General features: G+C 47.6%; 1 protein-coding gene across 1 annotated transcript in view; it reads right to left on the minus strand.

Annotated features, from left to right (window-relative positions):
* Positions 1-9759, minus strand: part of LOC139370203 (transmembrane channel-like protein 7) — a 28225-nt gene extending 18466 nt beyond the window's left edge. The window contains exons 1-3 of the mRNA XM_071109548.1: positions 9066-9759; positions 3293-3539; positions 2076-2224 (exon numbers count right to left, since the gene is read on the minus strand). Coding sequence (XP_070965649.1) covers positions 2076-2224; positions 3293-3539; positions 9066-9114 — 445 coding nt within the window. The 5' untranslated portion in view covers positions 9115-9759. The remainder of the gene's footprint in view (positions 1-2075; positions 2225-3292; positions 3540-9065) is intronic.
* Between the last annotated feature and the right edge of the window lie 7389 nt (positions 9760-17148).

A 17148-nucleotide genomic window follows, 5' to 3' on the forward strand; every position in this document is an offset into this window, starting at 1 on the left:
TGGTGGTGCAGCAGGTATATATTACCCATATACACCAACACCATTCTACCTGGAGGGGAGAGAGAGACAGGTGGTGGTGCACTAGGTATATATTACCCATATACACCAACACCATTCTACCTGGAGGGGAGAGAGACAGGTGGTGGTGCAGCAGGTATATATTACCCATATACACCAACACCATTCTAACTGGAGGGGAGAGAGACAGGTGGTGGTGCAGCAGGTATATATTACCCATATACACCAACACCATTCTACCTGGAGGGGAGAGAGAGACAGGTGGTGGTGCAGCAGGTATATATTACCCATATACACCAACACCATTCTACCTGGAGGGGAGAGAGAGACAGGTGGTGGTGCACCAGGTATATATTACCCATATACACCAACACCATTCTACCTGGAGGGGAGAGAGAGACAGGTGGTGGTGCAGCAGGTATATATTACCCATATACACCAACACCATTCTACCTGGAGGGGAGAGAGAGACAGGTGGTGGTGCACCAGGTATATATTACCGATATACACCAACACCATTCTACCTGGAGGGGAGAGAGAGACAGGTGGTGGTGCAGCAGGTATATATTACCCATATACACCAACACCATTCTACCTGGAGGGGAGAGAGACAGGTGGTGGTGCAGCAGGTATATATTACCCATATACACCAACACCATTCTACCTGGAGGGGAGAGAGAGACAGGTGGTGGTGCACCAGGTATATATTACCCATATACACCAACACCATTCTACCTGGAGGGGAGAGAGAGACAGGTGGTGGTGCACTAGGTATATATTACCCATATACACCAACACCATTCTACCTGGAGGGGAGAGAGAGACAGGTGGTGGTGCAGCAGGTATATATTACCCATATACACCAACACCATTCTACCTGGAGGGGAGAGAGAGACAGGTGGTGGTGCAGCAGGTATATATTACCCATATACACCAACACCATTCTACCTGGAGGGGAGAGAGAGACAGGTGGTGGTGCAGCAGGTATATATTACCCATATACACCAACACCATTCTACCTGGAGGGGAGAGAGAGACAGGTGGTGGTGCAGCAGGTATATATTACCCATATACACCAACACCATTCTACCTGGAGGGGAGAGAGAGACAGGTGGTGGTGCAGCAGGTATATATTACCCATATACACCAACACCATTCTACCTGGAGGGGAGAGAGAGACAGGTGGTGGTGCAGCAGGTATATATTACCCATATACACCAACACCATTCTACCTGGAGGGGAGAGAGAGACAGGTGGTGGTGCAGCAGGTATATATTACCCATATACACCAACACCATTCTACCTGGAGGGGAGAGAGAGACAGGTGGTGGTGCAGCAGGTATATATTACCCATATACACCAACACCATTCTACCTGGAGGGGAGAGAGAGACAGGTGGTGGTGCACCAGGTATATATTACCCATATACACCAACACCATTCAGACACAGAACATCTGTTTTTTAACACACATAATTACCTTGTTTGGGAAGGACAACTATTTCACTCATATTGTAAGTAATTATAGGTCATATTTCATAGAAATGTGGAAACACTGGACAGTTTCTTTAAGGCATGTAAATACTGAGGCACGTTCAGCATGGCACAACGTTTTGGAGTGTTCAGTTGCCAAAACCTGTCCAACGTTGCATGTTAGTTCTACGTAACATATTTCTATCTGAACACTCCAAAACGTTGTGCCACAATATGAGTGAAATAGTTGTCCTTCCCAAACAAGGTAATTATGTGTGTTTAGAAGCAGATGTTCTGTGTCTGAATGGTGTGGGCGCATACTGGTCATAAAACAATTATTCATGCAAGTAGACCGCTGATTGGCCAGCTCATCGTCCTCAGGGAGATAACGTCATGTTTTATGAGGAAATAGCAAGCATTTTTTAAATGGTCTGTTTGATATACAAGTTTGAGGTGGGGTTGGGCAACACAAACGCGCACACACACACACACACGCACTCCCACTCCCACTCTCAATCCCTCTCCCTCTCCCTCTCCCTCTCCCTCCCCTCTCCCTCTCCCTCTCCCTCTCCCTCTCCCTCTCACCTTCAATGGTGTGGAGGGTGCTGCTCCATGGCAAAAGCCTTGCCATTGCCTCGTCCACCTGCTCCCCGAGCCTCTTCCTGTTTATGCTCTGGTTCCGCTTCCATGACTCCCATCGGCCAACAGTGCGCGTCTGCAGGTGCCTCAGGTCCCTGATTGACAGATGACACACCTCTTTACCAGCAAGTAGTCTTTTCAATCTTATATCTTGTATCATTATACAGCTGTGTCACACACACCCATATCCACACACACCCATATCCACACACACCCATATCCACACACACTCAACTCTCTCACTCTACCTTATATGATAACATAAACACTGAAACAGAGAATGGCAAAGCAACTTGCAACACTGTCTCAGTGACCCTTATTCTTGCACCACTGTCTCAGTGACCCTTATTCTTGCAACACTGTCTCAGTGACCCTTATTCTTGCAACACTGCCTCAGTGACCCTTATTCTTGCACCACTGCCTCCGTGACCCTTATTCTTGCAACACTGCCTCCGTGACCCTTATTCTTGCAACACTGCCTCCGTGACCCTTATTCTTGCAACACTGTCTCCGTGACCCTTATTCTTGCAACACTGTCTCCGTGACCCTTATTCTTGCAACACTGTCTCCGTGACCCTTATTCTTGCACCACTGTCTCCGTGACCCTTATTCTTGCAACACTGTCTCCGTGACCCTTATTCTTGCAACACTGTCTCCGTGACCCTTATTCTTGCACCACTGTCCCCGTGACCCTTATTCTTGCAACACTGTCTCCGTGACCCTTATTCTTGCAACATTGCCTCCGTGACCCTTATTCTTGCAACACTGTCTCCGTGACCCTTATTCTTGCAACACTGTCTCCGTGACCCTTATTCTTGCAACACTGTCTCCGTGACCCTTATTCTTGCAACACTGTCTCCGTGACCCTTATTCTTGCAACACTGTCTCCGTGACCCTTATTCTTGCAACACTGCCTCCGTGACCCTTATTCTTGCAACACTGTCTCCGTGACCCTTATTCTTGCAACACTGTCTCCGTGACCCTTATTCTTGCAACACTGTCTCCGTGACCCTTATTCTTGCAACACTGTCTCCGTGACCCTTATTCTTGCAACACTGTCTCCGTGACCCTTATTCTTGCAACACTGTCTCCGTGACCCTTATTCTTGCAACAGTTTGGTGAATATTTGTATGTGTGTGCGACACAACCTCTCGATCACTCACCTTGCCTCTCTCTTCCTCTGCATACACACCGGCAGGCTCCTGATCGGCTGGGTAGTGGCCTTGTCTCTGGCTTCTCCTACCAGTCCAGGGTACTTCTCTACTGGGTGCGATGTCTCTGTGGTCCCCTTGTCCTGGTGGTAATGGAGGGACCGTCGTCGGGCCAAAGAGCTGGGGAGCTGGTTGAAGATCTCAGTCTGGTAGTTATTAATACACAACTCGTCTGTCACAGTGGAGCTACAGCTCTCCTCTATTGGGGGGATGGAAAGAGGGATGGAGAGGGGAATGGTGAGAGGGATGGAGAGAGGGATGGAGAGGGGGATGGAGAGAGGGATGGAGAGGGGGATGGAGAGGGGGATGGAGAGGGGGATGGAGAGAGGGAGGGAGAGGGATGGAGAGGGATAGAGAGAGGGATAGAGAGAGGGATGGAGAGAGGGATGGAGAGGGATAGAGAGAGGGATGGATAGATGAATGGAGAGAGGGATGGAGAGGGATGGAGAAAGGGATGGAGAGAGGGATGGAGAGAGAGGGATGGAGAGAGGAATGGAGAGGGGGATGGAGAGAGATAAAGATAGGGATGGAGAGAGGGATAGAGAGAGGGATGAGAGAGGGATGGAGAGAGGGATAGAGAGAGAGATGGAGAGAGGGATTGAGAGAGATAGAGATAGGGATGGAGAGGGATAGAGAGAGGGATGAGAGGGGGATGGAGAGAGATAGAGATGGGGATGAGCGGGATAGAGAGAGGGATGGAGAGAGGGATAGAGAGAGGGATAGAGAGAGGGATGGAGAGAGGGATAGAGAGAGGGATAGAGAGAGGGATGGAGAGAGGGATGGATAGATGAATCGAGAGAGGGATGGAGAGAGGGATGGAGAGAGGGATGGAGAGAGATAGAGATAGGGATGGAGAGAGGGATGGAGAGAGGGATGGAGAGAGGGATGGAGAGAGGGATGGAGAGAGGGATGGAGAGAGAGATGGAGAGAGGGATGGAGAGAGAGATAGAGATAGGGATGGAGAGAGGGATGGAGAGAGGGATGGAGAGAGATAGAGATAGGGATAGAGAGAGGGATGGAGAGAGGGATAGAGAGAGGGATAGAGAGAGGGATGGAGAGAGGGATAGAGAGAGGGATAGAGAGAGGGATGGAGAGAGGGATGGATAGATGAATCGAGAGAGGGATGGAGAGAGGGATGGAGAGAGGGATGGAGAGAGATAGAGATAGGGATGGAGAGAGAGATAGAGAGAGGGATAGAGAGAGGGATAGAGAGAGATATTTTATTTGTATTTATTTTGTTCACCTTTATTTAACCAGGTAGACTAGTTGAGAACACCTTTATTTAACCAGGTAGACTAGTGGAGAACACCTTTATTTAACCAGGTAGGCCAGTTGAGAACAAGTTCTCATTTACAACTGCAACCTGGCCAAGATAAAGCAAAGCAGTACGACAAAAACAACAACACAGAGTTACACATGGGATAAACAAACGTACAGTCAATAATACAGTAGAAAATCTGTATACAGTGTGTGCAAATTAAGTAAGGAGGTAAGGCAATAAATAGGCCATAGTGGCGAAGTAATTACAATTGAGCAATTAACACTGGAGTGATAGATGTGCAGATGAGGATGTGCAAGTAGAAATACTGGTGTGATAGATGTGCAGATGAGGATGTGCAAGTAGAAATACTGGTGTGATAGATGTGCAGATGAGGATGTGCAAGTAGAAATACTGGTGTGATAGATGTGCAGATGAGGATGTGCAAGTAGAAATACTGGTGTGATAGATGTGCAGATGAGGATGTGCAAGTAGAAATACTGGTGTGATAGATGTGCAGATGAGGATGTGCAAGTAGAAATACTGGTGTGATAGATGTGCAGATGAGGATGTGCAAGTAGAAATACTGGTGTGATAGATGTGCAGATGAGGATGTGCAGGTAGAAATACTGGTGTGATAGATGTGCAGATGAGGATGTGCAAGTAGAAATACTGGTGTGATAGATGTGCAGATGAGGATGTGCAAGTAGAAATACTGGTGTGATAGATGTGCAGATGAGGATGTGCAAGTAGAAATACTGGTGTGATAGATGTGCAGATGAGGATGTGCAGGTAGAAATACTGGTGTGATAGATGTGCAGATGAGGATGTGCAGGTAGAAATACTGGTGTGATAGATGTGCAGATGAGGATGTGCAAGTAGAAATACTGGTGTGATAGATGTGCAGATGAGGATGTGCAGGTAGAAATACTGGTGTGATAGATGTGCAGATGAGGATGTGCAAGTAGAAATACTGGTGTGATAGATGTGCAGATGAGGATGTGCAGGTAGAAATACTGGAGTGATAGATGTGCAGATGAGGATGTGCAGGTAGAAATACTGGTGTGATAGATGTGCAGATGAGGATGTGCAGGTAGAAATACTGGTGTGATAGATGTGCAGATGAGGATGTGCAGGTAGAGATACTGGAGTGATAGATGTGCAGATGAGGATGTGCAGGTAGAAATACTGGTGTGATAGATGTGCAGATGAGGATGTGCAGGTAGAAATACTGGTGTGATAGATGTGCAGATGAGGATGTGCAAGTAGAAATACTGGTGTGATAGATGTGCAGATGAGGATGTGCAAGTAGAAATACTGGTGTGATAGATGTGCAGATGAGGATGTGCAGGTAGAAATACTGGTGTGATAGATGTGCAGATGAGGATGTGCAAGTAGAAATACTGGTGTGATAGATGTGCAGATGAGGATGTGCAAGTAGAAATACTGGTGTGATAGATGTGCAGATGAGGATGTGCAGGTAGAAATACTGGTGTGATAGATGTGCAGATGAGGATGTGCAAGTAGAAATACTGGTGTGATAGATGTGCAGATGAGGATGTGCAGGTAGAAATACTGGAGTGATAGATGTGCAGATGAGGATGTGCAGGTAGAAATACTGGTGTGATAGATGTGCAGATGAGGATGTGCAGGTAGAAATACTGGTGTGATAGATGTGCAGATGAGGATGTGCAGGTAGAGATACTGGAGTGATAGATGTGCAGATGAGGATGTGCAGGTAGAAATACTGGTGTGATAGATGTGCAGATGAGGATGTGCAGGTAGAAATACTGGTGTGATAGATGTGCAGATGAGGATGTGCAAGTAGAAATACTGGTGTGATAGATGTGCAGATGAGGATGTGCAAGTAGAAATACTGGTGTGATAGATGTGCAGATGAGGATGTGCAAGTAGAAATACTGGTGTGATAGATGTGCAGATGAGGATGTGCAAGTAGAAATACTGGTGTGATAGATGTGCAGATGAGGATGTGCAAGTAGAAATACTGGGGGGCAAAAGAGCAGAAAAAAACAAAAAACAAATATGGGATGAGGTAGGTAGTTGGTTGGATGGGCTATTTACAGATGGGCTATTTACAGATGGGCAATTTACAGATGGGCTGTGTACAGCTACACCGATCGGTAAGCTGCTCTGACAGCCGATGCTTGAAGTTAGTGAGGGAGATATAAGTCTCCAACTTCAGTGATTTTTGCAATTCGTTCCAGTCATTGGCAGCAGAGAACTGGAAGGAAAGGTGGCCAAAGGGGGTGTTGGCTTCGGGGATGACCAGTGAGATATACCTGCTGGAGCGCGTGCTACAGGTGGGTGCTGCTTCAGTGACCAGTGAGCTGAGGCAGCAGGGCTTTACCTAGCAAAGGCTTATAGATGACCTGGAGCCAGTGGGTTTGGCGATGAATATGTAGCGAGGACCAACCAACGAGAGCACACAGGTCGCAATGATGGGTAGTATATGGGGCTTTGTTGACAAAACGGGTGGCACTGTGATAGACTGCATCCAATTTGCTAAGTAGAGTGTTGGAGGCTATTTTGTAAATTACATTATTGATGAATGATGGATGGAGGGATGGAGAGAGGGAGGGAGAGAGAGAGGGAGGGAGAGAGGGGTGGATAGAGTGAGACAGAATGAGCAGGGAGGGGTGGCTCATCGGTCTAAGGCACTTAGGGGAGGGTTTGGCCAGCCGGGATGTCCTTGTCCCATCGCGCTATAGCGCCTCCTGTTGGCGGGCCGGGTGCTTGTCCCATCGCGCTATAGCGACTCCTGTTGGCGGGCCGGGTGCTTGTCCCATCGCGCTATAGCAACTCCTGTTGGCGGGCCGGGTGCTTGTCCCATCGCGCTATAGCGACTCCTGTTGGCGGGCCGGGTGCTTGTCCCATCGCGCTATAGCGACTCCTGTTGGTGGGCCGGGTGCTCGCACGCTGACTGGGGTCGCCAGTTGTACGGTGTTTCTTACGACACATTGGTGCGGCTGGCTTCCGGGTTAAGGGAGCAGTGTGGCTTGGCAGGGTCGTGTTTCGGAGGACGCGTGGCTCTCAACCTTTGCCGGCTTCCAGCGATGGGACAAAACTGTAACTACCAATTGGATACCATGAAAATGGGGAGAAAAAGGGGTAAAAGTAACCACAAATGTTATATAAATGAAACAGAATGAGCAAGGGGGAGAGAGACTCATCTATGGAAGGATGGAGCTACTCTGGTCCATGGAGGGGATAAGAGGTTGATGGATAGAGGGAGAAGGGAGGAGAGCATCTAGGAAGGGATGAAGAGAGTGAGTGAGGGTGAAGTAAGAGGTAGAGAGAGAGGGATGGAGACGATCTCACAGGTGAAGAAGCCAGATGTGGAGGACCTGGGCTGGTGAGGTTACACGTGCTCTGCGGTTGTGAGGCTGGTTGGAATGTACTGCCAAATTCTCTAAAATGATGTTGGAGGTGGCTTATGGTAGAGAAATTAACATTAAATTATCTGGCAAAAGCTCTGTTGGACATTCCTGCAGTCAGCATGCCAATTGCACACTCCCTCAAAACTTGAGACATCTGTAGCATTGCGTTGTATGACAAAACTGCACATTTAGAGTGGCCTTTTATTGACCCCAGCACAAGGTGCGCCTATGTAATGATCATGCTGTTTAATCAGCTTCTTGATATGTCAGACCTGTCAGGTGGATGGATTATCTTGGCAAATGAGAAATGCTCAATAACAGGGACATAAACAAATTTGTGCACAACATTTTTGAGAAATACAATTTTTTTGTGCATTATGGAACATTTCTGGGATCTTTTATTTCAGCTCATGAAAAATGCGACCAACACTTAATTAACATGTTGCGTTTATATTTTTGTTCCGTATATATTATATATCTATACGTATTGATTTTTTATGTTTCCACAAAGTCCTCCAACCAGGAGAGATGGGACAGGAAAAAAAGTCATTCATAAATAAAATGATGCAAGTGATATTATTTGATAGAATTCAATTCTATATGCTAATTTCAGAGCTGATCTAAATAACCAGCCAACAAAACACCAACTGACCTAACAAGAGGAAGTAGACAAGGTTCTCTCTCTCACACACACACACACACACACACACACACCCAAACACACACACCCACACACACACACACACACACACACACACGCATCTCTGAAAAGTGAAAGTTTAAAGCTACATGTTCAACTGAGGTTAAACACCTAGACAGTTAGTTATATCAACTGAAGTTAAACACCTAGATAGTTAGTTATATCAACTGAAGTTAACACCTAGATAGTTAGTTATATCAACTGAAGTTAACACCTAGATAGTTAGTTATATCAACTGAAGTTAACACCTAGATAGTTAGTTATATCAACTGAAGTTAAACACCTAGATAGTTAGTTATATCAACTGAGGGGGTGTAACACATAAAAGATGGAAGTGGCCCACACACACACACACACACACACGTTTACCTGATACGAGCCTCATGAAGCCACCGCTGTTGCATTCTTTGTCCTCCATCTTTCTTCAAGGTCTTCTAGGTCTCTACTGTGTTCCGCTTCCTGATCTTACACACACATGCTCGCACACACACTCATATGCGCACACGCACATACAAAGTCACTAAACGCTGTACACACATTCACTCAAAGCTCCCTTCAAAACACACTTCCCACCCAATATCAGCCTCGCATCAGCCCCTCTCTGTTTCCTTCTCTCCCTCTCTCTCTCTGTGTCTCTGTCTCCCATCTACCTTAGATACGTCATCCTCCCCTATAAGTTGACTTGTTACTTCATGTTTTAGAGCTGATCTAAGACCTGTGGATGAGCTGCAGCTTCTGCCGACAGGTCTCAGGAAATCACATGACAGGAAACAGAGATGGGTGTTGCGTTATTGAGTCTGTTGTTGAGAACGAAGACACACACACGCATACACACAAATTCACCCATGCATACATACACACTGCTAACAGGCCTGACTGGATGAGGTCAAAGAGGAGCGGAGTGGAGAGGGTCCAGAGCAAGTAAGATGGTCTGTGTGTGTGTGTGTGTGTGTGTGTGTGTGTGTGTGTGTGTGTGTGTGTGTGTGTGTGTGTGTGTGTGTGTGTGTCTGTGTGTGTGTGTGTGTGTGTGTGTGTGTGTGAGAGAGTGTTGATGATGTGTTGTGCGGGGAGGCCAGAGGGAGGTGCTGATTTTGGAAGTGGGCTGCTCATTTGATTGTTACATGGAGCATAATCTTGGTTACCCAGAAGTCAAATTCACTCGCGAAAGTTTGTCATTTCCTCCATGGGAATCTATCCAGGAGAGATTAGACCGAGCAGGACTTTTCTGAAAAGCTCCTTAAATACCAGCACCTCATATCAGGCCTGGACAGCCTGGGATGCAAATGCAAGTTGGTGATAGTTGGTAGTCTCAGCCACCTACATAGGATTACTGTATGAGGCCTTCAGATTGGTAGTCTCGGCCACCTACATAGGATTACTGTATGAGGCCTTCAGATTGGTAGTCTCAGCCACCTACATAGGATTACTGTATGAGGCCTTCAGATTGGTAGTCTCGGCCACCTACATAGGATTACTGTATGAGGCCTTCAGATTGGTAGTCTCGGCCACCTACATAGGATTACTGTATGAGGCCTTCAGATTGGTAGTCTCGGCCACCTACATAGGATTACTGTATGAGGCCTTCAGTTTGGTAGTCTCGGCCACCTACATAGGATTACTGTATGAGGCCTTCAGATTGGTAGTCTCGCCACGTACATAGGATTACTGTATGAGGCCTTCAGATTGGTAGTCTCAGCCACGTACATAGGATTACTGTATGAGGCCTTCAGATTGGTAGTCTCGGCCACCTACATAGGATTACTGTATATGGCCTTCAGATTGGTAGTCTCGGCCACCTACATAGGATTACTGTATATGGCCTTCAGATTGGTAGTCTCGGCCACCTACATAGGATTACTGTATATGGCCTTCAGATTGGTAGTCTCGCCACGTACATAGGATTACTGTATGAGGCCTTCAGATTGGTAGTCTCAGCCACCTACATAGGATTACTGTATGAGGCCTTCAGATTGGTAGTCTCGCCACGTACATAGGATTACTGTATGAGGCCTTCAGATTGGTAGTCTCAGCCACCTACATAGGATTACTGTATGAGGCCTTCAGATTGGTAGTCTCGCCACGTACATAGGATTACTGTATGAGGCCTTCAGATTGCAGGCCTCCCTATGAGTAGGGCAAAACACCCAGCTATGTAGCCCATAACAACTGAAACAGAGCAGTACCTTCATTCAGTCATTATGGGCTACATAGCTGTGTGGAGGAGAAGGTACTGCTCTGTTTCAGTCGTTATGGGCTGCATAGCTGTGTGGAGGAGAAGGTACTGCTCTGTTTCAGTCGTTATGGGCTGCATAGCTGTGTGGAGGAGAAGGTACTGCTCTGTTTCAGTCGTTATGGGCTGCATAGCTGTGTGGAGGAGAAGGTACTGCTCTGTTTCAGTCGTTATGGGCTGCATAGCTGTGTGGAGGAGAAGGTACTGCTCTGTTTCAGTCGTTATGGGCTGCATAGCTGTGTGGAGGAGAAGGTACTGCTCTGTTTCAGTCGTTATGGGCTGCATAGCTGTGTGGAGGAGAAGGTACTGCTCTGTTTCAGTCGTTATGGGCTGCATAGCTGTGTGGAAGATATACTTCTTGTTTCCTTAAGTGTTCTTGAGGTCAACGACCTTTGACATGTTTGAATCCTTTATGATGTAATATGTGGAATCAAATAAAGTATTTAAAATGTGCAATGAAGACTGATCACAGGCCATAGTCATTCTGAAACTGTTGGTGAGAATCTAGGAGAGGATTCTGCTGAAAAGCTAGTGTGTGTTCACCACCTACTCAAACCACCGATGGCATTATCATGTATAGACTTACTGGGAAAGGAAAGCAGCTACTTTGTCAGTTGCACAACCGATCGCATTCAACCGAAATGAGTCTTCCACATTTACCCCAACACCTCTGAATCAGAGAGGTGCAGGGAGCTGCCTTACTCAATGTCCACAGCGCCCGAGGAGCAGTTGTCGGAGGCTAACTGCCTCGCTCAAGGGCAGAAATACAGATTTTCCCACCTTGTCGGCTCGGGGATTCAAACCAGTGACCTTTCGTTTCCTTGCCGGCGCTCTTAACCACTAGGCTATCTACCGCCCCTACTGTAGTCTATGGAGACCAAAGCAAACAGTTGGTGCAGCTTGTGGTTGTTTTACCTCTCTTGGTTGAATGCACCGCTGACTGTAAAACATGCTCTGGATAAGAGCGTCTGCAGAAGGACTAAGATGTAAATGTGAGATAACAGTTCTCATGTGATGCCAAATACAGGCTGTGAAATGCTGACTGCATGGCTGCAAATGGTGGCATAGTTGTCCATGCAGTCTGAGTGTAACTAGTGGAGGAGGGAGTGTAACTAGTGGAGGAGGGAGTGTAACTAGTGGAGGAGGGAGTGTAACTAGTGGAGGAGGGACATCATCTCTAGCATCTAAAAAGGCAGCCTGGGTACCAGTCTGTTTGAGGAATGGAGAGGTAGAGACAGGGGAATGGAGAGGTAGAGACAGGGGAATGGAGAGGTAGAGACAGGGGAATGGAGAGGTAGAGACAGGGGGATGGAGAGGTAGAGACAGGGGGATGGAGAGGTAGAGACAGGGGAATGGAGAGGAAGAGACAGGGGAATGGAGAGGTAGAGACAGGGGAATGGAGAGGAAGAGACAGTGGAATGGAGAGGTAGAGACAGTGGAATGGAGAGGAAGAGACAGGGGAATGGAGAGGTAGAGACAGGGGAATGGAGAGGAAGAGACAGGGGAATGGAGAGGTAGAGAGAGAGGAATGAAAAGGTAGAGACAGAAGAACGGAGAGGTGGAAAGAGAGGTTGTAGTTTTGGAAATATGCTTCTTCTTTCAGTCATTGATCAAAAACTACATTACCCAGAGGTTCTTGAGGCAAGTTAATACGTGCATTAGGTGTGGCCAGGTAGTCAGAGACAGATAGCGAGAGACCCTTATTGTAACTTTCAATCCAAGAAATAGGATACAGGAAAATCACCTGATAAACAGCACACAGGTAATTTCAGGCTCTTAGTTTCCTTCTTTCACCTCTCAGATCACCATTCTTCCGTTTGTATGTTTCATTGATAGACTACCTTTAGGCTAGAACAGACCAGGGAACATGTTGTGCAATAGAAATGGTGAATACAACACACCCAGACAATCTCTCACACCTTGACCAGACTAGGCTCTGTCAATGGAGTAGGCTACTTGACTTGGCAAAATTGATGAATTCACAAATGTTTAGGCCACCTGTATTGGAGACCTTTAGCCTAAAGTAGCATCAGAAGGCTAGCCTACACGTTTGTTGAATTGTTTATGAATGATAAGGTGTAAAAAATAAAAAACATATCTAGAAAGGACAGTCTTCAAACTTTTCTTACCAAGGAAATGTACTGTACTGACACAGCTGTCTATGGAATTATATAGCGTGTGAAAACAAACGTTGGAAGAAGGATTTGGAGCAATGAATAGGAATGTTCCATTCGGTTGAAAACTTTATTTGGGGGGGAACTTTGCGGTACCAACATAAAATGACAAACACACAGCGGCAGTTTTTCTTGAACTGAAATATAAACCACACGTTGAGACAGCCGGTAAACTGTTTCTCCGTAAAAGTCTACCTATTGCCCGTAACAACGTTTCAATGCGGTAGGATAATGATATCGTCACCCCTAGAGTCGACAATGGTTCGTTGCCGCTGTTCAACATGCTGATGTATTTTGTAACAGTAGAGAGAGAGACGGATCTACTGCGGCGGCACTGCAGGTTTGAGCTTGAACGGGTTTCGCAAGTTACGAAGGGGGTGAGTGAACCGTATGGCTGACTGTAGCTTTTTTCACATGGTCTTGTCGTTTTCCTTTCCATGTATTTGCACAGTTTGTCCGCTGTAGCTTCCAGGATATTTTAACTGTTCAGTCTGATACATTTGAGTGACTGACAGGCTAAGAGTAAACCGACCGAAAAGGAAAGGCAATGCGCCATTAATAACAGAAACAACAATGCAACAAGTGTGGGTTGTTTACGGTGCTTTGAGGTCTAACTCGGTGGGCTAGTTTCGTTGTGAACTAAAACCAGCGGAAAGAGAACCGTATCGGTCGACGTTATCAGTCAGTGCCTGTCATTCATGTCTACTGCCTTGGGGTTAGGATTTAGCTGCTGGCTGCAAAGTTGCACAATCAGTCGGTGAATTGCAGGGCTTGTAGAAAAACGTCGCTAGTATGACCGATGTTTCAAAATGGATCGTTTGTTTTTATAGGTTAACTATAATTGGGCCAAATGTAGCCTACACCAACTTGAACGTTTACCCCATTTATAGCCTAACAGCTGCCTTCAACACAACACAAATATGACGCTTTTGTCCCAAAGCCCTAGTCTCAAGACCCTACCACTCATTGTATATATTTATTCCAATGTGAAAGAGCACATGACACAGAAAGAAGACACACACACACACCATGTTTGGCTGCATAGCTGGGGATAGCTTTGTGTTATAACGTTAGCTTTGTGTTATAACGTTAGCTTTGTGTTATAACGTTAGCTTTGTGTTATAACGTTAGCTTTGTGTTATAACATGCCTTTTAGTCCAGGAGTAAGCTTGATCTGTGTCAGAGAAACCAGTCCATTGTGTCCAGGGCCAACATCAGTTCATCTTACTCCTACTTCCACAGTGAATTCAATGCTCTGGGGTGGGGTTTCCCCTAAGTACAGATCCAGGATCAGCGTTCCCTCCCCCAATCCTAACCTTAACCATTAGTGGGGACAATGCTAACCTGACCCAAGATGGGAAACTTCCACAGAGAGACGTCAATCTGTATCTATGCAGGTCTTTATCTCCTGTAAGACTATACGTTGACTATACGTTGACTATACGTTGACTATACGTTGTGTATTGTTTGTGGGCCTTCATCCACCCCGGGACCCCAAGTTTAGTTGTCTTGGCCTAGTGACTGCAGAATACTGGTCTGTTCCGTTGTCGTGACAACACGGGGAGAACTGTAGCACAACAGGGCAGTGTAATTACAGTGCAGTGTGTCAGTCTGTGTAATTACTTCCATGTTTCCACTTTCTCCTCTACCATTTACTCCCCTTCCATCTTCTCACATTAGGCCTATTCTCTCCTCTCTTCTTTGTTCCATTCACACGGTTATCTGGGGTGCCTCTCTGTTGATTTCATTTTCCTGTCCGTTCCCTCAACTGAGTGACAACACAATGCACTGAAGAACAAGAGGGCCTTGCTCCTGCTTATGGCACTATCATTCTAGTTATGTGCTTCTGGTACAGCAGTCCTGAACGTGTTTCTGTTCTGTGTGCTGATTCTGTTTCCTCTCCGTGTGTGTCTCTCTCTCTGTGCCTCTTTCTCTCTCTCTGTGTGTCTCTCTCTATCTCTCGCTCTCTCTCTTTGGTTGTGTGTCTCTCTCTCTCTCTCTCTGGTTGTGTGTCGCTCTCTCGCTCTCTCTTTCTCTCTCTCTCTCTCTCGCTCTCTCTCTTTGGTTGTGTCTCTCTCTCTCTCTCTTTGGTTGTGTCTCTCTCTCTCTCTTTGGTTCTGTCTCTCTCTCTCTCTCTCTTTGGTTGTGTGTCTCTCTCTCTTGGTTGTGTGTCTCGCTCTCTCTTTGGTTGTGTCTCTCTCTCTTTGGTTGTGTGTCTCTCTCTCTGTCTCTCTCTCTATCTCTCTCTCTCCCTGTTTGTGTGTGTCTTTCTCTCTCTGTCTCTCTCTCTGTGTCTCTCTCTGTGTCTCTCTCTCTCTCTGTTTGTCTCTCTCTCTCTCTCTCTCTCTCTCTCTCTCTCTCTCTCACTCTCTGTTTGTGTGTCTCTCTCTGTCTCTCTCTCTCTCTCTCTCTCTCTCTCTCTCTCTCTCTCTCTTTCTCTGTTTGTGTGTGTCTTTCTCTCTCTGTCTCTCTCTGTGTGTCTCTCTCTCTCCTCTGTTAGTTTTACTGTTGTGTGAACTGATTATCTGTCAGCCGTTAACTGCCAGACTGACAAAATTCCCTTCTACCCTGTCAGTCCCACCCCCTCTTTTGACCCCCTTACACCCTCTGCTCCCCCTCCTCCTCCTCCTCCCTCCCTCCCCCTGCTCCCCTCTCCCCCTCCTCCTCCCTCCCTTCCCCTGCTCCCCTCCTCCTCCCTCCCTGCTCCCCTGCTCCCCTCTTCCCCTCCTCCTCCCTCCCCCTGCTCCCCTCTCCCCCTCCTCCTGCCCCCCTCCCCCTCCTCCTCTCCCCTCTCCCCCTCCTCCTCCCTCCCCCTGCTCCTCTCTCCTCCTCCTCCTCCCTCCCCCGCTCCCCTCTCCCCCTCTTCCTCCCTCCCCCTGCTCCCCTCTCCTCCTCCCTCCCCCTGCTCTCCTCCTCCTCCCTTCTCCTCCTCCCTCCCCCTGCTCCCTTCTCTCCCCCCCTCCCCCTCCTCCTCCCTCCCTCCCCTGCTCCCCTCTCCCCCTCCTCCTCCCTCCCTCCCCCTGCTCCCCTCCTCCTCCCTCTCCCTGCTCCCCTGCTCCCCTCTTCCCCTCCTCCTCCCTCCCCCTGCTCCCCCCTCCCCCTCCTCCTCTCCCCTCTCCCCCTCCTCCTCCTCCTCTCCTCTCTCCTCCTCCTCCCTCCCCCTGCTCCCCTCTCCCCCTCTTCCTCCCTCCCCCTGCTCCCCCCTCCCCCTCATCCCCCCCCTCCTCTCCCCTCTCCCCCTCCTCCTCCCTCCCCCTGCTCCCTTCTCCCCTCTCCCCCTGCTCCCCCTCCTTCCCCCTGCTCCCCTCTCCTCCTCCTCCTCCCTCCACCTGCTCCCCTCTCCTCCTCCTCCTCCCTCCCCCTGCTCCCCTCTCCTCCTCCCTCCCCCTGCTCTCCTCCTCCTCCTCCCTCCACCTGCTCCCCTCTCCTCCTCCTCCTCCCTCCCCCTACTGTTTCTCCTCCACAGCAACTTTAACATTTATAAAATATTGTGTAAGTATATTAGTGTTGTGTAAGTATGCTGTATTGTCATGTTAATCTGCCGTTGTGTTAGACAGTGCAGTAAATGTGTTTTCACTGACAGGCCAGCTGACTTGCTTTGTTTGGCTGTACTACAGACATACTTTGACCTGGAGACAGACAATGTTCAGGGGTTGTTGACAGTGTCTCACACACACACACACACACACACACACACACACACACACACACACACACACACACACACAGATAGACACTGATCTTCATGCATGCACACACACAAACACACACACACAGAGAAAAGGGACATGGGTTCTGGTCAAAAGTAGTGCACTATATAGGGAATAGGGCTCTGGTCTAAAGTAGTGCACTATATAGGGAATAGGGCTCTGGTCTAAAGTAGTGCACTATATAGGGAATAGGGCTCTGGTCAAAAGTAGTGCACTATATAGGGAATAGGGCTCTGGTCAAAAGTAGTGCACTATATAGGGAATAGGGCTCTGGTCTAAAGTAGTGCACTATATAGGGAATAGGGCTCTGGTCAAAAGTAGTGCACTATATAGGGAAT

Source organism: Oncorhynchus clarkii, chromosome 17 (genome assembly GCF_045791955.1).
Source record: "Oncorhynchus clarkii lewisi isolate Uvic-CL-2024 chromosome 17, UVic_Ocla_1.0, whole genome shotgun sequence".
Classification (NCBI taxonomy): Eukaryota; Metazoa; Chordata; class Actinopteri; order Salmoniformes; family Salmonidae; genus Oncorhynchus; species Oncorhynchus clarkii.